This window comes from Acomys minous, assembly GCF_964271855.1.
Source record: "Acomys minous genome assembly, chromosome: 10".
Classification (NCBI taxonomy): domain Eukaryota; kingdom Metazoa; phylum Chordata; class Mammalia; order Rodentia; family Muridae; genus Acomys; species Acomys minous.
In genome coordinates, this window is record NC_140491.1 from 74,653,523 (window position 1) to 74,674,178 (window position 20,656).

The 20,656-nt window shown below is 43.8% G+C and overlaps 1 protein-coding gene across 2 annotated transcripts; it reads right to left on the reverse strand.

Annotated features, from left to right (window-relative positions):
- Window positions 1–1,980: 1,980 nt before the first annotated feature.
- PDCL (phosducin like) lies at window positions 1,981–11,734 on the reverse strand. 2 transcript variants are annotated; one of them, XM_084797669.1, is made up of 5 exons: window positions 11,548–11,734; window positions 10,261–10,385; window positions 9,546–9,722; window positions 7,416–7,597; window positions 1,981–4,315 (listed from the first exon to the last, which is right to left on the reverse strand). In XM_084797669.1, exons 3-5 carry the CDS (start codon window positions 9,715–9,717, stop codon window positions 3,764–3,766), a joined length of 906 nt encoding a protein of 301 aa, XP_084653795.1. In that variant the 5' UTR covers window positions 9,718–9,722; window positions 10,261–10,385; window positions 11,548–11,734; the 3' UTR covers window positions 1,981–3,763. The 2 variants fall into 2 exon arrangements, with proteins under 2 accessions (XP_084653795.1, XP_084653794.1); XM_084797668.1 differs by lacking the exon at window positions 10,261–10,385 and having other exon boundaries at window positions 11,548–11,733.
- Window positions 11,735–20,656: the final 8,922 nt, after the last annotated feature.

A 20,656-nucleotide genomic window follows, 5' to 3' on the forward strand; every position in this document is an offset into this window, starting at 1 on the left:
AAACCTTGTTTTTTCCCCAAATTGTGGTTTTACCACAGCAATAGAAAGCAAACTATAATGGATATGTCATGTCTATCTTATCACTTTCAAATATTGGTGTTTGTACCCATAACTTTATGCTGATGTCAGCTTTGACCAGATAATCTTCTTTTTGCAGTGGGCATTCATTTCTGCAGAGACTCATAACTAGCCAAAGTGCTGAGGAAAAGGGACTGCTTAGGGGTCAATACCTCCTCCAAAGCTCAGGGAACAAGCACAGAAAAGGAGTCAGGAAAAATGAAAGTTAAATGAAGGGGAAACGGTGTGGACACTGTCTTCCTGGCATGACATGTCCCATTAGGGATTTATGGCAACTGAGATTAGCTGGACAAAAACCACACATTATGGGCTTTTCAATATTCTATTAGTTAAGAAAGCTGAAAACACCATATACTTTGGTTGCAACTCACAGGGAAGCCAAGCTGGAATTGATCTGGAGGCTTCCTTCCTGCTGGTTAGCTTTCACAGTGCCAGAAAGTGCAATGCTGGCTGTTGGAGGAGAAAAACCATCAAAGGTCTCAACATCATGAGCCTTGCAAACTACAATACCACCTGCCAGTCAAAATGTGCCCACTGGTGGGATAATGGCATGACTGTTACCATGGTATCAAGCCACTTTCTTATTGAATTTGAGGATCAACTCCACAGAAGGAATTTAAGCCGGGTACTGGAAATTAACCTAAAGTCCATGACTGGGATGTCACGGGCCCCATTACTTTGCTTTGCTAAATAATCATGGTACCAAAATGCCTCTGTTTATACGCATAGGTTGCCACTTTAATCCTTTATCAGAGAAGCTCCTGTCTTTAAACAATGGTTAATGGGGACTCACAACTAGTCAAAATGTTGAGAAAAGTGACTGTTGAATGTTTACCCCAAATAGGTTGTTCATATTCACCCCTCCAAGGCTCAGGAAGATTGCAGAAAAAAAATTAGGTGCTAGAAGACGGGAAGGAGAGCTGGGGACTGTTACTGAACCCATGAAATCACTGTAGTGGACTACCTGGACAAGACAGCCCATAACATCCCATCATAGGTAAGGGAGGGGTTGGTGAGGTCCTGCCCATCTCTGGAGATATAGACGATGTTTTCTAGGTGAGGGAGCTTAGCCGCTAAGCTGCCTTACTCAAGAAAATGACCCATTCCGTGCTCATGTAAGCAAGTATAAGCAGTGGAGTACACACACGTGTGCATACATGCAAACCACACATGAAAGATTCACTGCAAAGGGGTTCAGTGAGAGGGTGAAGAGAGTAAGAGATGATAATAAAAGAATATGGTCAGAATACATCGTATTTATATATTATATGTGTGAAACTATGGTAGAATAATTAGGTCATGGAATGCTCATGTGGCCCCACCCCTCCCTAAGGAGTTAAGGGTCGCTGAGGGAACCACCCCTCCCTAAGGAGCTACTGGCAATTAATGGTTGCTGAGGGAAAAAGAGACATTTACTGGCAATTAATGGTTGCTGAGGGAAAAGAGACATTTTCTTCGGCAGTGCAGCTGCTGGTAAGCTGCCCACGATCCAGTCACTAACCCCTCACTCATGTCATGTGAGCAACCCAAACTGAACTCAGTGAACCATCAAAACCCAAAAAGACATCAAAGTAAATGAGGAACTATCTGGGAAGAGGAAGGAGACCAGCAGGAGGGGGAGGAAGACAAGAGAGGGTAGCAGGGGTGAACATAATCAAAAAGCATTATATACATATGTGTATGGAATTTTTTTTTTTTTTTTGGTTTTTCGAGACAGGGTTTCTCTGTGTGTGATCAAAATTATTTTATGAGTGAAAAAAATTTTTCAATATTCCTGCCAATTTTCTCAGTGACTCTTCTAGACACCTGAGCGAATAGTGATCCAAAACACAGCTGAAATCACAAAGATGGTAAGTGCTTTAGCAAAACACTGGGAATTTAAATTATCTAGTATTCAGGGGCTGGGTCAATATGGCATGGTTTATTTAAATGCCACAGACTTATTCAGAACTTTTACAATACACCAAAGTATTTTAGTATGTAGTATTACATTAGATAGAACACAGAACTCAGCAACTATGTTATTTATAATGCTTAAAAATAAAAAAATTTAAAAAAAGAAAAGGAATAACCTAGAACATTGACATCAGTCATCTCCTAATGATTTTCTTCACTTCTACATTGAGCCCCTTAGTCAGAAAATGACACACGGGTTTTGCTGATTAAATCCAGCAGGTACTTTCAAGACTCATTTACTGTTTCTGAGCAAACAAAAATTTCAAGTGTGAATACTAAGGCTAATATTTACTTCCATTTTACATTTCATTTCCCTTGATACTATGACATACAATTTAAGGAATAATCAAAAAGGAAAAAAAAAAACTTCAATGACAATGAATTTTGTAAATACACACATATACATAAAGCTAGAAAGAGATTTGTAAAAATGGCAAAAGGAATTATTAGTAGTAAAAATTGTATGGCTTTTAAATATCTTTTTAGCTTAATTTTTATTGTTCTATGTTCTATGATGAACATGATTCATAATAAAAGGTTTCATAATAAGAAAGTTTGCCATCCTTCTAAAAACCAACCACCAAGCAGATTACAGTGTATCTATCAATGGAATACCAACAGTTATTAAAATGTTACAGAAGAGTATTGAATAATATGAAGAAATTCTTATGTTACCAGCTGACCACACTATCAGACAGTATGCTCAGAATGATCCCAATGTCATTGGAAAAACAAAAGCCTATGAATACATAAAAAAAACACCTGTATATGAAGTATGCCAAAACATAGTGTTTAGGTGGTAGAATTATGGTTTTTAAACCATTTTTGCACCTGTATTTTCACCAATTTTCCTCTAATACTAATTTTTTCTAATATGCAAAAAAATATTTTAAAATATCTACGTTTAACAAGAAGTTACCATGTTAAATAAGAGGAACAGACGCTGATGAGCAGTACAAAAAGGTCCTTCCACTGAGGCTTTCAAGCTCTGCACCAACACCGGTCAGAAAGATGCCTGCCTCCCAGCATCACGACAGCGGCCAGCAAAACCACTCTTCCCTGCTCATACTTCATTATGCTGGGCGGAACCACTGACCCGCGCAGCAGAGGCCACCGCTGACAGCAGCAGCAGCAGGCATCCAGAAGCTTTTGTCTGGTTTAATTTTGACAGTGCTGGGAATTAGATGTATTGGGGCCATGTCCATGCTAGGTAAGTGTTCCCCACTGAGCGACATTCCCAACCTCAGTCAGACCCTGGTGAAGAATTTAGATTTTTAAAAGTACAGCTATGAGTCTGATTGCAAGTAAACATGATTTGCAATCAAGTGATTATGGAAATGCAGTATTTAGTTGCACAGAACACACTCACTAGGGAAGTCTACTCTCAGACCTGGTAGAACTCTGAGGTCATCAGAAGACAATTTTTAAGACATTGCCTTCAAGGGTGCCATGTCAATATTGACTAGAAAAAGTATCAGAGATGTCACGCTAGAGAGGTAAACAGCTCAAGAGCCCAGCTTCCTGTTTATATAATTTGAAGTCACTTTACTGCTAGCCACAAAGTGAGTCAGCATTCTGATTTAATCTAAGAATTTCTTGACTTTCCACATACTAAATGAGACTACAAAGAACAGCTGAAAAGCCAGAAGACACAGGAAGGACAGAAATAAATACAGACATGTGTCCTCCAGCCCAAACAATGAGATAGCTATGGAACTAGACTATCACTTCAATCTATTTCCAGATCGCTGTCCTCACTGTGACAGGTGGCAGAGTTTCGCACAGATGTCAGCACCAAGACTTCCTTTTCTGGGAGCAATCCAAATTCCTGTAGGAAAGCTTCAAGGTCTACAGCAAAGAAATCTTCCCCCAGCTGGTCAGTGACACGAACAAAATTGCCAATCAATTCACCCGCCTTGTAGATGAGCAGAGCAGGAAGGGCATTCCGGGTAAAGCGGCTGCTGGCCCCAATAACTGAGCTCCTCACTCGGCAGAATTTGACAGCCGGGTACTCTGTGGCAAGGCAGATCATGCAGCCGTTCATGGCTTCAGTCCCAGGGACACCATCCTCATAGATATGAACCATGATAAGGGTGCTTTTCTGTTCTTTATCGATCATGTCTAAAAACCCTTCTCCACTGAGGATCTCAAAAACTTGCTTGAACTGGGGCCCTTTATGAAACTGCTGCCGCATCTCTTCCATCCTCTGCTCCCGATAGTGCTGCAGAAACGCTTCGTCATCCAAGCTCTTGTCCGTTGTACCAAACTCCTTCAGAGTCATCTACAGAACAAAAACAGACACTGAACACAGCTGGTCAATGTGGCTATGCACCCTGTACTTAGAATACTTAAGGCTCATACTAGTGTCTTATGCACATCTGTCCCCCACCCCACCACACCCCACCCCTTAAAAATGTTTAAGTATAGAGGTATGTTGTGTGTGCACCACATCCTTGCTGGTGCTTGTGGAGGCCACTGGATCCCTGGGATCTGGAATTACAGAGGTTGAGAGCCACCACACGGGTGCTAGGAACCAAGCCAGGGTCATCTGCAAAAACAAGTACATTTAACAGCTGAGTCATCTTTCCAGAACCTCTCTGAAATTTACTTTTGGGGGGCCAGGGGCAGGGGGCATGCCCATGGTGCTCCTGTGCGATTTAGAGGACAACTTGCAGAAGCTAGTTGCCTATACTCTGCATACACTACCATGTGGTAATTAGGACTACATGCCCTTGCCATCATGATTGAATTCACCTGTCACTGAATTCTTGAGTTAATCTTACTGCAAGAACTTTAATAACCCCATTTTGTAAATGCAGGTATTAGCTCCAAGATTTTACATTATTTGCACAAATTTATACAAGCATAACGTACAAGACTAGGGCTGGAGAGATGGCTCAGGGGTTAAGAGCACTGACTGCTCCTTGGGAAGTCCTGAGTTCAAGTCCCAGCAACCACATGGTGGCTCACAACCATCAGTGATCTGATGCCCTCTTCTGGCCTGCAGGTGTAATGCAGGCAGAGCACTGTCTACATAATTAATAAATCTTTAAAATAAATAAATAAAGTACAAGACTAGATTTCAAACTGGATTTTCTTCAAGATTTGTTTTTATCCTTTTACATTATGTGCACATATGTGTCTGTGTGGGGCATGTGAATGTGAGGTCAGGTGCCTGCATGGTTCAGAAGACAGTGTCACTCTCCGGGAGCTGGAGTTACACACGGTTGGAAGTCAGCATGGGGGCTCTGGGAGCCACACTGGGGTCTCCGTAAGAGCAGAGCCCAGCCCCATCTGCTCAGCCATCCCTCTAGTCCCTTAACCTAGACTTTAGAAGCTCAGGTTTTAACTACAACACCACACTGCCACTCACTCCAAAACAGCAGCACCACGCGGTGTCACTTCTCTGATGATCATTCTGTCTGTCAGTCTGGACAAATCATTACTTCACTCACTCTTACCCTTTTCTGAAAAGACAGAACAACTAAGGAACTTCCGAAGGAACACCCCTCATTGCTGCTTTGTACTATATGCATACACATGACACAAATGCTAAATTATTTTTTCTCCTTTCTCTTTTAAAATGTATTCATTGTATGTGTATTTTGTCTGCATATGTGTACCAAATGAGGAGAGGCGCCTTTGGAGGTCAGAAGATCCCTGGAACTGGAGAAACAGAAGGCTGTGAACCACTTTTGGTTGCTGGGACTCAAACCCAGGTCCTCTGCAGCAACAACCTGCGCTCTTAACCCCTGAACCAGCTAGCCAGTGCCAATTTTTTTTTTTTCCATTTTGAAACAGGGTTTCCCTGTGTACAACAGACTGGCCTGGTACTTACTATTATACACGAGGCTGGCTTCAAATCAACAAGCCTCCTGTCAGCCTCCCGCACAGTTGAATTACAGCCATGTACAACCAGCTTCTTTATTTGCTAGTCACTGACTACAGTTGTTTGGCTTCTGCAGCAGCGGCTGTGTGTATCTCATAAATTACTTTTCTCTATAGGTAATACTAACAATAATTTATAATGACCGGTCACAGTGGCTCATACCCTTAATCCCAGCACTCAAGAAGCAGACGCAGGCCAATCTCTATAATCTACAGCCTGGTCTACATAGTTAGTTCTAAGTCAGCATAGTGTGACTCTGTCTCAAAAGAAAAAAAAATATTAATAATAATTTTAAAGTATTTCCTCATGTTTCTAAACATTTTTATAAACTGACATACATATATGTCATATTAACCTTTCCCCCAGCCTCATTTCTGCCAGCCAGGCAGTTGCCAGTTCTGATCTACTATAAGTGACTCAATAGGACAGAATCTCTCAAATTTGACCTCTGTGGTCACATGACTGTTGCTTCATTCTGGCCTCTCTGCTCAATGGCTGTGAGTAGCAGGCACACTGTGCTACAGCCAGCATCCCTAACAGATACCTTCCTTCCTGCCTGGTGCAGCAAGACATCTCTGCCTAATCTTGTATAGTTTAGAGATGGTAACCAGGGACCACACTAGCCTGGTCAGGGCAGTGCTGTAACTGACCAGCACCTTTCTGAATTCTCTGTCTTATTACACTCTTCTTCCAATCACTCTAACCTGAGACTCTCTCTTGGCTGAAACTGACTGGGCCTTCTAGCTCTTACAGCCTTTGTCTAGGTTTTAGGCCCTCGTCAAAGTTATCAACGCTTGGCTTAATGCTTTGTCTGCACGCTCATGTTGGCTGATGTTTCTAGATGTCAATTTGCTGCCACTGTGTGTATGCATGTTCTACAGAGTGCTGGTGGGGTCAGAGGGCAGCTCTGTGGAGCTGGTTCTCTCCACCCACCTTTACATGGGTTCTGGGGATTGAACTCAGGTTGCCAGGCTTGCATAGTAAGCACCTTTGCCCACTGAGCCTTCGCGCTGGCCCCAGTGACTGGTACCGTTAGCCTTAGGACACGGCTAACTAATCTTAGCCACTCCTAGACACGTCTTCTTTGGGCAGAAAAGAGAGACATTTAATGCTGACAAAGTAAGGAGGTGTCAGGGGCTTGGGCTCAAGTATCTCCCAGAATGTCTGTTCTGTGTATGCCTCCACAAAATAAATAATCATGAAGACGATTAAGAAACTAATAAATCCTCCACACTTTCAACAGGCCACTCCCTAAGATGGGAAGAGAAGGGTAATGACCTCACTTAGCCAATAGAAGCACCAACTCAGGAAGAGATTCTGCCATAACCATGTGGAGCTGAGCTGAGACCAAACCCAGATGCACCACAAGTTGTGACAGGGATCCCCACTTTGCCCTGCATGTCAAAGCTTCTCAGAAGCCAAATCCAACTTCTGCCCTTCCTGAATCACCAGGCCCGTCCCCAGGCCAGGGAAGCCCTGAAGAAGCCGCTACCTTCCCGCTGATTTTGTCCTGGAGGTCCTTCTGTTTCTGTTGCTCCTCCTCTTCGTCCAGATGGGACCTGCAGGTCATAGACAGCTTTCTGATCAGCCGCTCCATCTCCCGGCACTGCTCCTCCCTCTGCTCTGTCTCCAACTGCTTGAAGCGGCGCCAGTCATTGATCACACCTTTCGGACCTGAGCAGGGCAACCACGACCAAGAACAGACAGGGGGCTTGGACCAGCTGATATCCGCAAATAGAAATTTACATCAGCTCGCTCTATCTATGACAGTGAGCAGGAGCCTCCACATACCCTCGCGCAAGGCAGGGTGTTCCGTATGCAATGAGGTCTACCACCGCATAATTTGCAAGAATTAAACAGCCAACACTGCACAAAGTATGACTCATCTACTAAAAGGTAAACAAAGAAAAACTTAGGAAGGACAGTGGAATTCTAGAGAGAGAAATCTTGGCAGCCCATGCCTGCGATGTAAGCATTCCACAGGTAGGCAGATCACATGTTCAGAGTCAGTCTGAGCTCTAGTAAGATTGTTCCTCCAAAAACCATGGGCTGAGGATGCAGTTCAGGCTGCAGAACGCTAAGTAAGCAAGCATTCACAAAGCCTGGATCTGATCCCCAGCACCAAAGGCAACAAGGAGCAGGATCAAACAGTATGTATGTATGTATGTGTGTGTGTATATATGCCAGGAGCCCCTAGTGTGGGGTGCATGCCATGAGGATGCCAGGAGCCCCTAGTGTGGTGGTGCATGCCATGAGGATGCCAGGAGCCCCTAGTGTGGGGTGCATGCCATGAGTACGCCAGGAGCCCCTAGTGTGGGGTGCATGCCATGAGGATGCCAGGAACCCCTAGTGTGGGGTGCATGCCATGAGTATCCCAGGAGCCCCTAGTGTGGGGTGCATGCCATGAGGATGCCAGGAGCCCCTAGTGTGGGGTGCATGCCATGAGGATGCCAGGAGCCCCTAGTGTGGGGTGCATGCCATGAGGATGCCAGGAGCCCCTAGTGTGGGGTGCATGCCATGAGGATGCCAGGAGCCCCTAGTGTGGTGGTGCATGCCATGAGGATGCCAGGAGCCCCTAGTGTGGGGTGCATGCCATGAGTACGCCAGGAGCCCCTAGTGTGGGGTGCATGCCATGAGTACGCCAGGAGCCCCTAGTGTGGGGTGCATGCCATGAGTACGCCAGGAGCCCCTAGTGTGGGGTGCATGCCATGAGGATGCCAGCAGCCCCTAGTATGGGGTGCATGCCATGAGTACGCCAGGAGCCCCTAGTGTGGGGTGCATGCCATGAGGATGCCAGGAGCCCCTAGTGGAGAAGCCACGGAGAGAGGGTTACTTGAGATCAGGAGTTCTGGGCCTGATCAAGGTCCAACCCGGACAACATAGTGACACTATCTCGAAAAGAAAACAAAACAGGCTGTTTTTTAACCAACAGGATAGCAAAAGTTTTTAAAGTGTTAACACAATAGGATAAAAACTGTAAGGAAGAAAATCTGTACTGGCTGGACTACAAGTGCTGCCTCAACTAAAGCAATCCGTGACAATATTAAGATGTTAAAGTGGGCTGGGCTCAGTGGCAAAAACAAAGCTCTCGGTTCAATCCCCCGAAGTAGAAAGTTAAAAAATAAAAACAACACACAACTGTATAAGAGCCACTGAGATTGGTTCAGCCAGTAAGGAACCTGTAGTCCCAGCCTGGAGACCTGAGGTAAATTTCTGGAATTTATCTGTAAAGGTGAGAGAACCAACTTCAAAAAGTCCTCTCATCTCCACACTGGTATCTTGGAATATGTGACGATTGCATATTCATACAAGAATAATAGGTTTTAATTTTTAAAACTTAGTAGTGTAAATATGCCATTTCTAGGAATTAAATCCTACCAGGATACTCATATGTATGACTTATGGGTTGTCAAACCCAGTCCAGCCTATTGCCTGCCATATGCTGATATGCATACAGATTTGCATTACTCAGAGAAAAGGCTAGAAGCACAACGAATGTCTACACTGGGTTAACTCTGGCAGTAAAGTAGGACCGCAGTTGGAGAAAGGAGAGCTAGGCTAACTGATACACACTTTAGAGGCCACTTCGAGTCAGCCTGCAGAGCTCAGAGCCTTCCAGTACCTGTATTGATTGAGACGCCGTCGCTGGCCAGCTCAGCCTCTGCAGGCGTGGAACCCCTGGCTGGGGCTCCCCTGCCTCTGTCTTTGTCTTCGTGGTCGCTGTCCTCATCCTCGCTGGTGCTGTAGTAGTACTGTAGTTTCTCCCCCAGCAACTTGTCATCCAGGGTTGTCATGGTGTCTGGAAGAAGGCAATTATCAGGGACTTTTTTTTCTGGCTTGAGCAAGAAAGGCATGAATCCGAACCATTAGGTGCCCTTGGGCTGACTTCCGACAACTTAGGGGAATCTTAAATGTTTCCAACAAACCTCAACTATGGAGCTATGGGCACAGTTTCCCAGGCTCTTGCTATAGAAGGCAAAGCCGAGGCCTAGATAAGGGAAGCTGCTTTGCCAAGCTCTATGCTCTTAACAGACTCGCAGATGTCTGACTCCAGGGGCCTCAGAGGCTCCTTACTGTCTGTCTATTCGTGTGCACTGGCCAGGAGGAATCTACTGGCTGGTGGGTTTATCCATACACACTTTTAGTTTTAAGACCTCCAGCGGACAAACTGGGGACAGGTCCTCAGGGAAAACTTCAAAAGGGACCCCCAAGGGTATACTGTTGCCTCACTAAGAGCCTGGCCCAATTCTGACCAGCTAAAGCAAGTCTCCACAACAAAATTTTGTTTTGTTTTGAGACAGGGTTTCTCTGCGTAGCCGTGGATGTCTTGGACTCACTTTGTAGACCAGGCTGGCCTCAAACTCACAGTGATCCGCCTGCTTCTGCCTCCCTGAATGCTAGGATTACAGGTGTCACCAGCTCCATGACAAAATTCAAATCATAACCAGATGTTAGGGCCCAGCTGCTTTGGGAAAAGGTTAACAGTTCAGCTCTTTAGAAGTCTGTTTGAAGATCCAGCAGGAATGACTAGGAAAACAAAAACAAAAAACCTCGCCCTTCCTCTAAGCATACCAACGCCACACTGCCTGGAGGTGAAACTTAACACACAGCATTTACATGTGTACCTCTCTCCCACACTGCAGAACCCCGAGAAAGAATACTGTGCAGGCCAAACGACAATCAAGAGGAAGGTGCTTGCAACAGGGAAGGGAAGAAAACTTTAAAAATCTCCTTGTCACCCCTACCCAGATCTAGCTGATGCACAGGACATTCTCCACCATTGAGTGGAGAGTGGGGTCTGACTTTCACACGCACTCTGGTGCCCCATATGTGACCACGTCCCCTGGATGGGGAGGCCAGGTGGCACTCAGAGGAAGGATAGCAGGCTACCAAGAAGAGACTTGATACCCTATGAGCATATACAGGGGGAGGAAATCCCCCTCAGTCACAGTCATAGGGGCGGGGAGTAAGGGGAAAATGGGAGGGAGGGAGGAATGGGAGGATACAAGGGGTGGGATGACAATTGAGATGTAATATGAATAAATTAATAAATTTTAAAAATCTCCTTGTCATGCATGTGCCAAAGGAACAAACACAACGCGGTCCGAGATTCATCAGAGATGTGCAATGGGTGAAGACAGGGCCAAAGGAGAAGTGTACTGAAGGGGCCTGTAAACCTAATTGGGGTGAGGGGTGGGGGGCCGGGTAAGTAGTAAACTTTAAGAGGGCGGGGCCAACGTGAGGCACAGAAGCGAAGGAGCAGTGACATGGGCAGGGCCAGCGAAAGGCTTGCCAAAGAGGCCAGGCAGAGGAAGGCAGGGAAGGAAGGTGTGTTCCTTCAAAGGAAGTAGGGCACAAAGAGGGCGGAGCCGAGGAGCAGCAGCAGCGAGGAAGCCAGGGCTGAGGAGGCGGAGCACCCTGAGGATGGAGCCGGGGAGGGGCACAGTGAGGAGGGCGGTACTGATGAGGGGCGCACAGGGACCGGAAGGGATTTGGGAGAGCACGGGAGACGCGGGAATCCAGGGGCCCAGAGGCTAGGTAGTTCTCCCGAGGCGCACAAGCCCCTGCCCCACCCATGTCTACGCCTGCCGCTTCCTCCCGCGGACGTCTGTGCAGTTAGTTACCTCGCTCGCTCAGTCGCTTCCTTTTGAACTAGCAGCTCCAAGTCAGCAACAAGGAATGCTCGGTTACACAAAGTGCCTGGACGCCCTGCGCGGCAGACACAAGCCGCCGAAGAGCGGACTATGCGGACCAATCAGGCGGCCTTCCGGCGTCATGGCGGATACACGCGGCCCAATCACAAGAAGCTTATCCCGGCGTCTGGGGAGAAGCTACCGGTCCCATCTTAGGGCAAAACACCTCGACAGTAGGTGTTTTGACATTTGAACTATGTATTTCTAGTTTTGAATAATGCGAAATTTTTATTAAATTTCCTTCCAGTTTTCGAAAGAAGTTACCGATGCATTTTCTTGGTTCTTCATGTGCATTAAAACGAAAAAGTAGTTCAGAAACATTAATTTTTTTCAAGAATAAGTAACTTAAAGAACAGAAATTAAAACTTGAAAAAAATGCGAATTCCGGCCCTTGACAACCAAAACTTGTATGACAACCTGAATTGAATTACTGGACATGAAAAGGGCATAGACAACTAAAGAATCTGAATAACTCTTATCAACTAATGCTGGTTAAATAGTTGATCAACAGTTTACAGAATGTACTACAGTTGTAATTGGTGATAACCTTTGAAAATCTATATAAAGAGGTCAAGGAAACCATTGTATTTTTGGAAAGTTTTTTTAAACCTAAGATGATTTCAAATTGCCTAGGTTTAGTGTCCAGTACACAACTTTGAAATTGCTCTTTTAAAACCGTGAGCAAATTAAATCATATAAAATGTGCTCTAATTATATAAAATACAGTTCGAAATAGGGTTCTTAACTTGAAGAAAGAAGCTCTCGATTTATGGTCTAGGACCACCTATATGTTACTGCAAAGTTGCCTATATTTCCACTAGAAGCTATTTGTTCAGGCTGTCAGAGACAGCACCCTCCAGTCGTCCTCCTCCGACCCCCCCACCCTTAACACAACTCATTTTAAAAGCTCCTATGGGAGCGGTTGTATTTTTGCCTGCAGGATAAATACCTTACCTTGTTCAGCTGTGTTGCACAGCCATTTTATGTTTGTGGTCTGCTTTAAGTAGCACAGGCAGCACTCAGAGTGTCTCTGCAAAAGGGATCTCTATAAATATTTTTTAAGTGAGTTCATGAGAGCCTGTGAGATGACTCTGCTAGCAAAGGTGCATGCAGACGCGAGTTCATCCCCCGGGACACGCGTGGTGGAAGGCAAGAAGTGACACTGGAAAGATGTACTCTGAATGCTACACAGGAGTGTCCCCACGCCATGTAAATAAATACGGTAAAAAAAAAATTCACACATACACACACACACACACACACACACACACACACACACACACATATTGAGTGAATACTTTGGTTTTAATTTCGCTCCCTCCCCCGCCCCCCAAGAATGGGTTTCTCTGTGTAGCCTTGGCTGTCCCGGAACTCTGTAGGCCTGCCTCTTGCCTCTCAAATGCTGGGTTTAAAGGTGTGTGCCACCACGCCTGGCTTTAATTTTACTTTTATTCCATTCTCCCTAATGGGGCAGTCTTCTTCATCCACAGCAGTACCTTGTCCTTTAAAGTTCACTCCAGCGCCACCCACAATCCTCCACTTCCTTAGGCAATTTCTTCTCTCACTTTATGAGCAACAATTCGTATCTTTTTTCTGAAATTGTAATGCCTCTTGCTCTCCCCTCACTCTAATAACCTTGACTCTTTTTTTCACCTGAAAAAATGAAAACAGTCAGAAGAGACCTGCATTTGATTCAACACTCAAAACGCGCCCAACATTCTCCACAGCCACTCACTAAATAAATCACTGCTGCAGAAGTTCCCCTTTCCTTGAGCTAATACCACTGACCCTCTCTTTCTCCCCTGCTTGGTCAGGCTTCCTTTCTACAACACATCAATATACTTTTGCACCCTTTTAAGAGTTATTTATTTTTATGTGCATTGATGTTTTGCCTGCATGTGTGTGTGAGGCCACCAGATCCCCTGGAACTTGTGCTACAGTTGTGAGCTGCCATGTGGGTGCTGGGAATTGAACTTGTGTCCTCTGGAAGAGCAGCCAGTGCACTTAACCGCTGACCCATGTCTCCAGCCCCAACTTTCTCATTCTTAAAAAATATTAGACACTGGGGCTGGAGAGATGTTCAGTGGTTAAGTGTACTGACTGCTCTTCCAGATGCTCTGAGTTCAATTCCCAGCAACCACATGGTGGCTCACAATCATCTGTAATGAGATCTGATTCCCTCTTCTGAAGTGCATGAAACAGAGCATTCATATACATTAAATAAATAAGTGAATCTTTAAATATATATGACACTTTTAAAAACCTATCTGAATATTAAAAGTCTAAAATTGAGAAACATCTACCAGTATTATAAAAATGTAAACCTTTAGCCTAATCACGCCAGTTACAGAGGTTCATCCTACAGATAGGGCTGCAGGTATATATTGTCACATTTAATAATGGAGTTAGTACTTTATTAATAAGTAATTAATAAGAAGGGTGGAGGCTTGTGTGAGCAGAAATTCCCATAATGGATGTTGAAACAGAAGAGTCACTGAAACCCAAGATAAAGAGACCCTACCTCAATACAATAAAATAAATAGATCAGTATATACCAACCTGATTCCTAAATAAAAAAAATCATACAAACAACTTTTATTACATTCACATAAAGACATCACTGGCAAATATATAAGAAATAAAAATTACCTTTACAGAACAAATGAAAATCAGAAGTAGAAGGGACACTCTTTTTTACAGTTTCTAACATATAAGCCTATGATGAGCATTCTCATTCAAAAAATATATATGTACATATGTGTGTATGTATATATATGTATACATATATGTATTTATATGTGTACATCACTTTGTAGATCAGGCTGGCCTCAAACTCACAGCCTTTGCCTCCTTGAGTGCTAGGATTTATATGTAGTTTTTAATCATCTAATAGGCATTGTTTATTATATAATATTGTCTTAGTTATTGTTCTATTTCTGACGAGACCCCATGACCAAGGAAATTCTTACAAAAGGAAGCATTTAATTGGGGGTTTGGTTACAGTGGTTCTCAACCTATGGGTCACAACCCCTTTAGGGGTCAAACGACCCATTCATATGGGGGTTGCATATCAGCTACTTACATTAAGATTCATAACCATAGCAAAATTACATCTATGAGGTAGCAATGAAATAATGTTATGGCCGGGGATCACCACAATATGAAGAACTGTATTAAATAAAGGGTCACATATTGGGGCGGTTGAGAACCGCTGGTTTAGAGGGTTAGTTCATGATAATCATGGCGGGAAACAGGCAGGCATGGTACTGGAGCTGGAGCTGAGGGGTTTACATCCTGAACCAAAGTCAGAGGGAGACACTGACCTTTAAAAAAAAAAAAGACTTTTTAATTGATTCTTTGTGAGGTTCATATCATGCACCCCAATCCCACTCCTCTCCTAGTCCCTCCATATCCACTTTCCTCTCTTGCAACCTCCCCTCCCCCAAAACAGCAACAGAAAACTAAAGCAACCATCTCTCCACCGCGTGATACACAGGACATCTTTTGCCCAAACAGCTTCACTTTGCAAATACTCACTGCGATGAGCATTGGTCTGGGTCCTTGAGGCCTCCGGCTTCTGCTACACTCTCAATACTGGATCCTCACTGGGACTCCTCTCAGCTATCCTGCTGTGGCTCGGTGTCATGGCAACCCTGCAGCTTTGGATCTGTAGGACTAGCTCCTTCATGCTCTCCAGCAGTTCACAGATGGATAGGTATTGGGGTGGGCCAACTCAGAGCCCCGGATCCAGGACTGGGTGGTAGCTGAGTTGGTCAGCCAGCCAGCCTTCCTGTACCAGGGCCAGGTCTCCTGCTCTTGTGCCCTCAGCTGGCTCTCCTTGCGCGCACAGCATCAGGGGTGAGTTTTTATACACCTCCTCCAGCAAGGCCACACCTCCTACTCCTTCCCAAATAGTTCTGTTAAATGGGACCAAGCATTCGAACATATAAGCCTATGAGGGGCATCCACATTCAAACCACCACAAATAAACAAAATATTTATTAAGTCTAAGCCACTTCCTCCCTCTTCATTCCTCTGACCACCTCTAGCTTTCTGACTGTTCTTCTAAAACCCCAAAAGTTGTAGATATCTGTTCTTTCATTTCTCGTTTGTTATGCACACGTTACAACTTAACGCCTGCTCTCACTACTCCACCAAAGCCATATACATCCCAAGAACCACAGATTTCACTAGGCAGCCTCTGGCAGCGCATCACTCTTCCTTCTGTAGATACTTCTCTGGTTTTCTTGTTTTAAAGACTCCCCCCCCCCCCCCGAGACAGGGTTTCTCTGCCTCGGCTGTCCTGGACTTGCTTTGTAGACCAGACTGGCCTGGAACTCATAGAGATCTACCTGCCTCTGCCTCCCAAGTGCTGGGATTAAAGGCGTGCGCCACCACTGCCTGGTTTGATTCATTTCATTTTTATCTAAATGTTTTGCATACATGTATATAAGTGTACTGCATGCGTTCAATGCTTGTGGAGGCCAGAAGTCTGTCCTATCCCCTGAAACTGGAATTATATACAGTTGAAAGCTGTCATGTGGGCACTGGGAACCAAACCCAGATCCTCTTCCAGAGCAGCGAGTGCTCTTAACCACTGAGCCATTTCTCTAGCCTCATTGTCTGGTTTGCTAAACACCACTCTCTCTCATTTTCACCAAGTCAATTGAGGTTCTTGGTGATTTCTCTGTTTCCTTGCCTCTATATGTTGTGCCCTTGAAAGGACACATTCTCTCTCTCTCTCTCTCTCTCTCTCTCTCTCTCTCTCTCTCTCTCTCTCTCTCATTTTTTAACTATTTAAGGAAAAGCGAGCCCAAAACTAAGATGGAGGCACTGACAGGTGGCACAGAGAATGTAAGAGCACATATTGTTCTTGCAGAGAACCCGAATTCTATCCCCAGGGTCATGTCAGTCAGTTACAGCTGCCTGTAATTCCAGCTGCAGGGGATCTGACGCCCTCTTTTGGGCCCATAGGCACCACATTCAACATTCATAAACCCACACTCAGGCATACACTTATACACACAATTAAAATCAAAACTAAAAAAAAAAAAAAAAAAAAAACTAAGAAGAGAGCTATGCTTTTATAACCTTGGAATCTACTACTATTTGCCTAGGATGCTTGAGTCCCTGGATTTAAGCCCCAACAATGGGGTTGAGAGAGTGAGCCAATGAGTCCAACCCACACTCAATGGGTGGAGACTATTTAGGTCAACATTTTTTAGAGGATTGTGAAGTTAGGTAACAAAGCCAGAAAGGTTGGCTGTTGTTGTATTTATTCAAAAACGGCAACTTAAAAGCTTAAGAGAATTTCTATGAAAGAAGGCAATCAATACAGGATGAACACAAGATAAAACCCAGGAGAAAGAAGAGAAACTAAGAAAATAAATATAATTTTATTGTATATGCATGTGTCTGAATTGGGTGTGTGCATGCTAGTGCACAACATGCACTAACATGGTGTCAGATCTCCCCTAGCTAGAGGAAGTAGTTGTGAGCTGTCTAATGTGAGTGCTGGAAACCAAATCTGGGTCTTCTCCTAGAGCCCTCACTCCAGCCTTATCCTTTTGTTTGCTTGTTTTTCAAGACAAAGTTGCTCTGTGTAGCCTTGGCCATCCTGGACTCACTTTGTAGACCAGGCTGGCCTTGAACTCACAGAGATCCATCTGCCTCTGCCTTCCTGAGTGCTGGAAAACACAGGCATGCGCCACTGCACCCAGCTTCCTTATCCATTTTTATTAGTTCTTGCCACTGTGATCAGCATACCTAATAGAAATAATCTAGGGAGAGGAAATGTTTTAGTTCACAGTTTTGGAAGGATCAGGCCATTCTGGCAGGACAAATATGGCCATCTGGTGTTCAAGTAGAAAGGCATGCACTTCACTGACTCGCCTGCATTTTATTCTGTCTGGGCCTTAGCATGTGGGATGGTGGTGGTCGAGTTCAGAGCACATCCTTCCCTTTCAGTTAACGCTTTCTGGAAAAACCCTCCCAGATGGATCAAGAGATGTGCTTCAGTTTTCTGGGTGCTTTAAAATTCAGTCAAATTGACAACAAAGATTTACCATCACTCCACCGAAAAGAAGCTGCATATACCTTTTTTTTTTTTTAACTTATTCCTTTCAGATATTTTAGATATACAAGAATTTTTAAAATAGGTCCCCAAAGCTGGGTGTAATCCCAGCCAGGCAGATCTCTGAGTTTAAGGCCAGCCTGGTCCACAAATTGAGTCTAGGACAGCCAAGGCTACACAGTGAAACCCTGTCTCAAAATAACAAGAAAGAGAAACTAAAATAGGTCCTCTTCTATCAGGCACGGCTTTGTTTGCTGCCTTCCCCTTGGACGGACACTTCAGAATTTCACCTCCTTGTCCCAACTTGGTAATGGGGGTGATGGATCAGGAGGGCTGGATGAACCCTCAGACTTGACTAAGTTGCCAAATCCCACCCATTTGTCCCAGGATCAGGCTAGATGTTGGGCTAGGCTCAGAAATGCAAGCTATCTCTCCATGCCACCCCATTCCCACCACTACCCCTGCCATGTGAGTTCTGTGGAGGGGTGACATCCTATGGACCTCAGGTTGGAGTGGCCTACTGCTCCAAGTCAGCCCGAACACTTCCAGCCTGTGAGGCAGGCAGAAGCTGGAGTAGTCAGAAACTCAGAGGACGTGGGGCTCCTCCCGGACGGTCTACCTCCTGAGTGCTGTCATTAAAAGCGTGAACCACTATGCCCAGTGTAACCAGAATTTTGGAGTGACTGGACAATAAAGTTCCCACTGAACAAATAGTACCATGTAACTTATATTTTTATCTTTTTCTGTGCATTAGTAGAATATATTAACAGTACTCTCGTTAGAAAAATAAAAGTCATACTTGTTTTGTGACTATGAAACAATTTGCATTAGCAAGGGAAAATCCAAGCAGATTACAAATTATCATTAAGTAAATTTAAATTTTTGAAGGAAGCAGGTAAAAAAAAACATGCATAAAAGCTTCAATTCATTGAGGAGGGTGTTACTTAATCAGAATAAGTTTCCCAGTGAAATGAGATTTAAGCTTCAAATTTCTTAGTTTTTAAAAATATCTTTATATATTTATTACAAGTCTCTTTTGTCTCTTGGATTATTTTATTATATGAATGTAGTCATGTGCCAATTGATGACATTTTGATCAATGAAGGACTGCATGCATACATGATGGTGGGCTTATCAAGATTATGTTGCCTGATGTATAAATACACTGTATGATATGTGCTCAGAAATCCACTGTGCACCAGAGTGTCCTGTTTTCAGGGATGCAAGACTATATTAAAAGTCTACCCAAGGGGGGCTGGAGAGATGGCTCAGTGGTTAAGAGCACTGTCTGCTCTTCCAGAGGTCCTGAGTTCAATTCCCAGCAGCCATGTGGTGGCTCACAACCATCTGTAATGTGAACTGATGCCCTCTTCTGATGCTCTCTTCTGTCATGCAGGCATACATTCAATAGAGTACTTATATACATAAATGAATTTTTTAAAAAGTCTACCTATACTTAAAGGACAGCAAACAGTATGAGAACTGTTTGAAATACCCAATCTAGCTATCTGACTTGTTCAGCTCCCACCCCACCCTTCTTTCCCTATTCCTTTTTCATTTGGGTAAGATGTTCCATTTGTTATGACTGAGTGTCTTTCTTAATTGGAGTGTAGAATAAACAACCTTAAAATTCTATCTTTGGTATGTGGAGGCCCATTCTTTGACACAGATGAAGCATTTCATCTGGCAAAGAACTGACAGACTGGACTCCAACTAACAGCCAGCTAAAGTCTGTGGCCTTCCCAAAGTTCATAAGGAAGGAGATCCTGCCAACCACCATAGGAATGGATTTTGAAGTTTATCCTTTCACAATGGAGCAGTAAGATGATGGCAGTGCCAACTAACTTCTGGATTGCAGTTCTGAACAGTCTCAGAGGACCCATTTAAGTCATATTCAACTTCCTGACCTACAGAATCTGTGAGATAGTAAGTGCTGATGTGTTACACTGCTGTTTTGGGGAGGGGGTGTAATTTACTTGACAATAGAAAACTAATATAGGAAAATGCCTTTTTTTCTTTATTATCATGTATCTATTTTTACAATCTCAATTTTCTAAAATTTTATTTAAGTATATAGGTGTTTTGCCTACATGTATGTCTGTGCACCTTGAGTGCCTGGTGCCTGTGGAGCCTGTAGAGGCCAGAAGACCATGAGGTCCCCTAGGACTGGAGTTAAGATAGTTGTGAGCTGTTATGTGGAAGCTGAAAATTGAACCCAGGACCTCTGGAAGAGCAGCCTATGCTCTACCCATTGAACCATCTCACCAGCCCTGACAACACTGAATTTTTAAGGAATTCACCTAAGCATAAATCTTCCTCTTCAGAGGTAGACAAAGAATACCAGCTTATTTGCTCAATATTTCAGAAATAAAACTATATCCACACAAAAGCATTTATACAAGTGTTCATAGCAGCTTTATTTGTAATAGTAAAAAAATTGAAACAACTCAAATGCCCAATGGATGATGGGTAAACAAACCATGGTATATCTATACTATGGTATACTACTTAGCAATATAAAGGAACAAACTATTAATACATGCAACAACTTGGATGGAGTTCAAGGTACTTCTGCTGAATTTTAAAAAAAGGAGCTAATTTCAAAAGGTTACATATGGTATAATTTCATTTATATAACATTGTCACTATGACAAAAATCACAGAGATGGAGAACAGGTTCAGAAAGTATGAGAAGAAAAACAATGTGAATCTAAAGGGTTAAAAGAATGAATGAGAGGAAACAGTTCTGTTATCTTAGCAATGGCTTTTCCATAAACTTAAACTTGAGAAAATTGCATAAGAACCACTTATACACCCCACTGCTTGTGTGGGCACACACAGGTGAAAAGATATGAAACTGAGGTATAAATAAGGTCTATGGATTGCATATGTCATCAGTTTTCTAGTTCTGACATTGTATTAATTATGCAGGATACTACCATGGGACAATCATGGTAATGTCTGTAC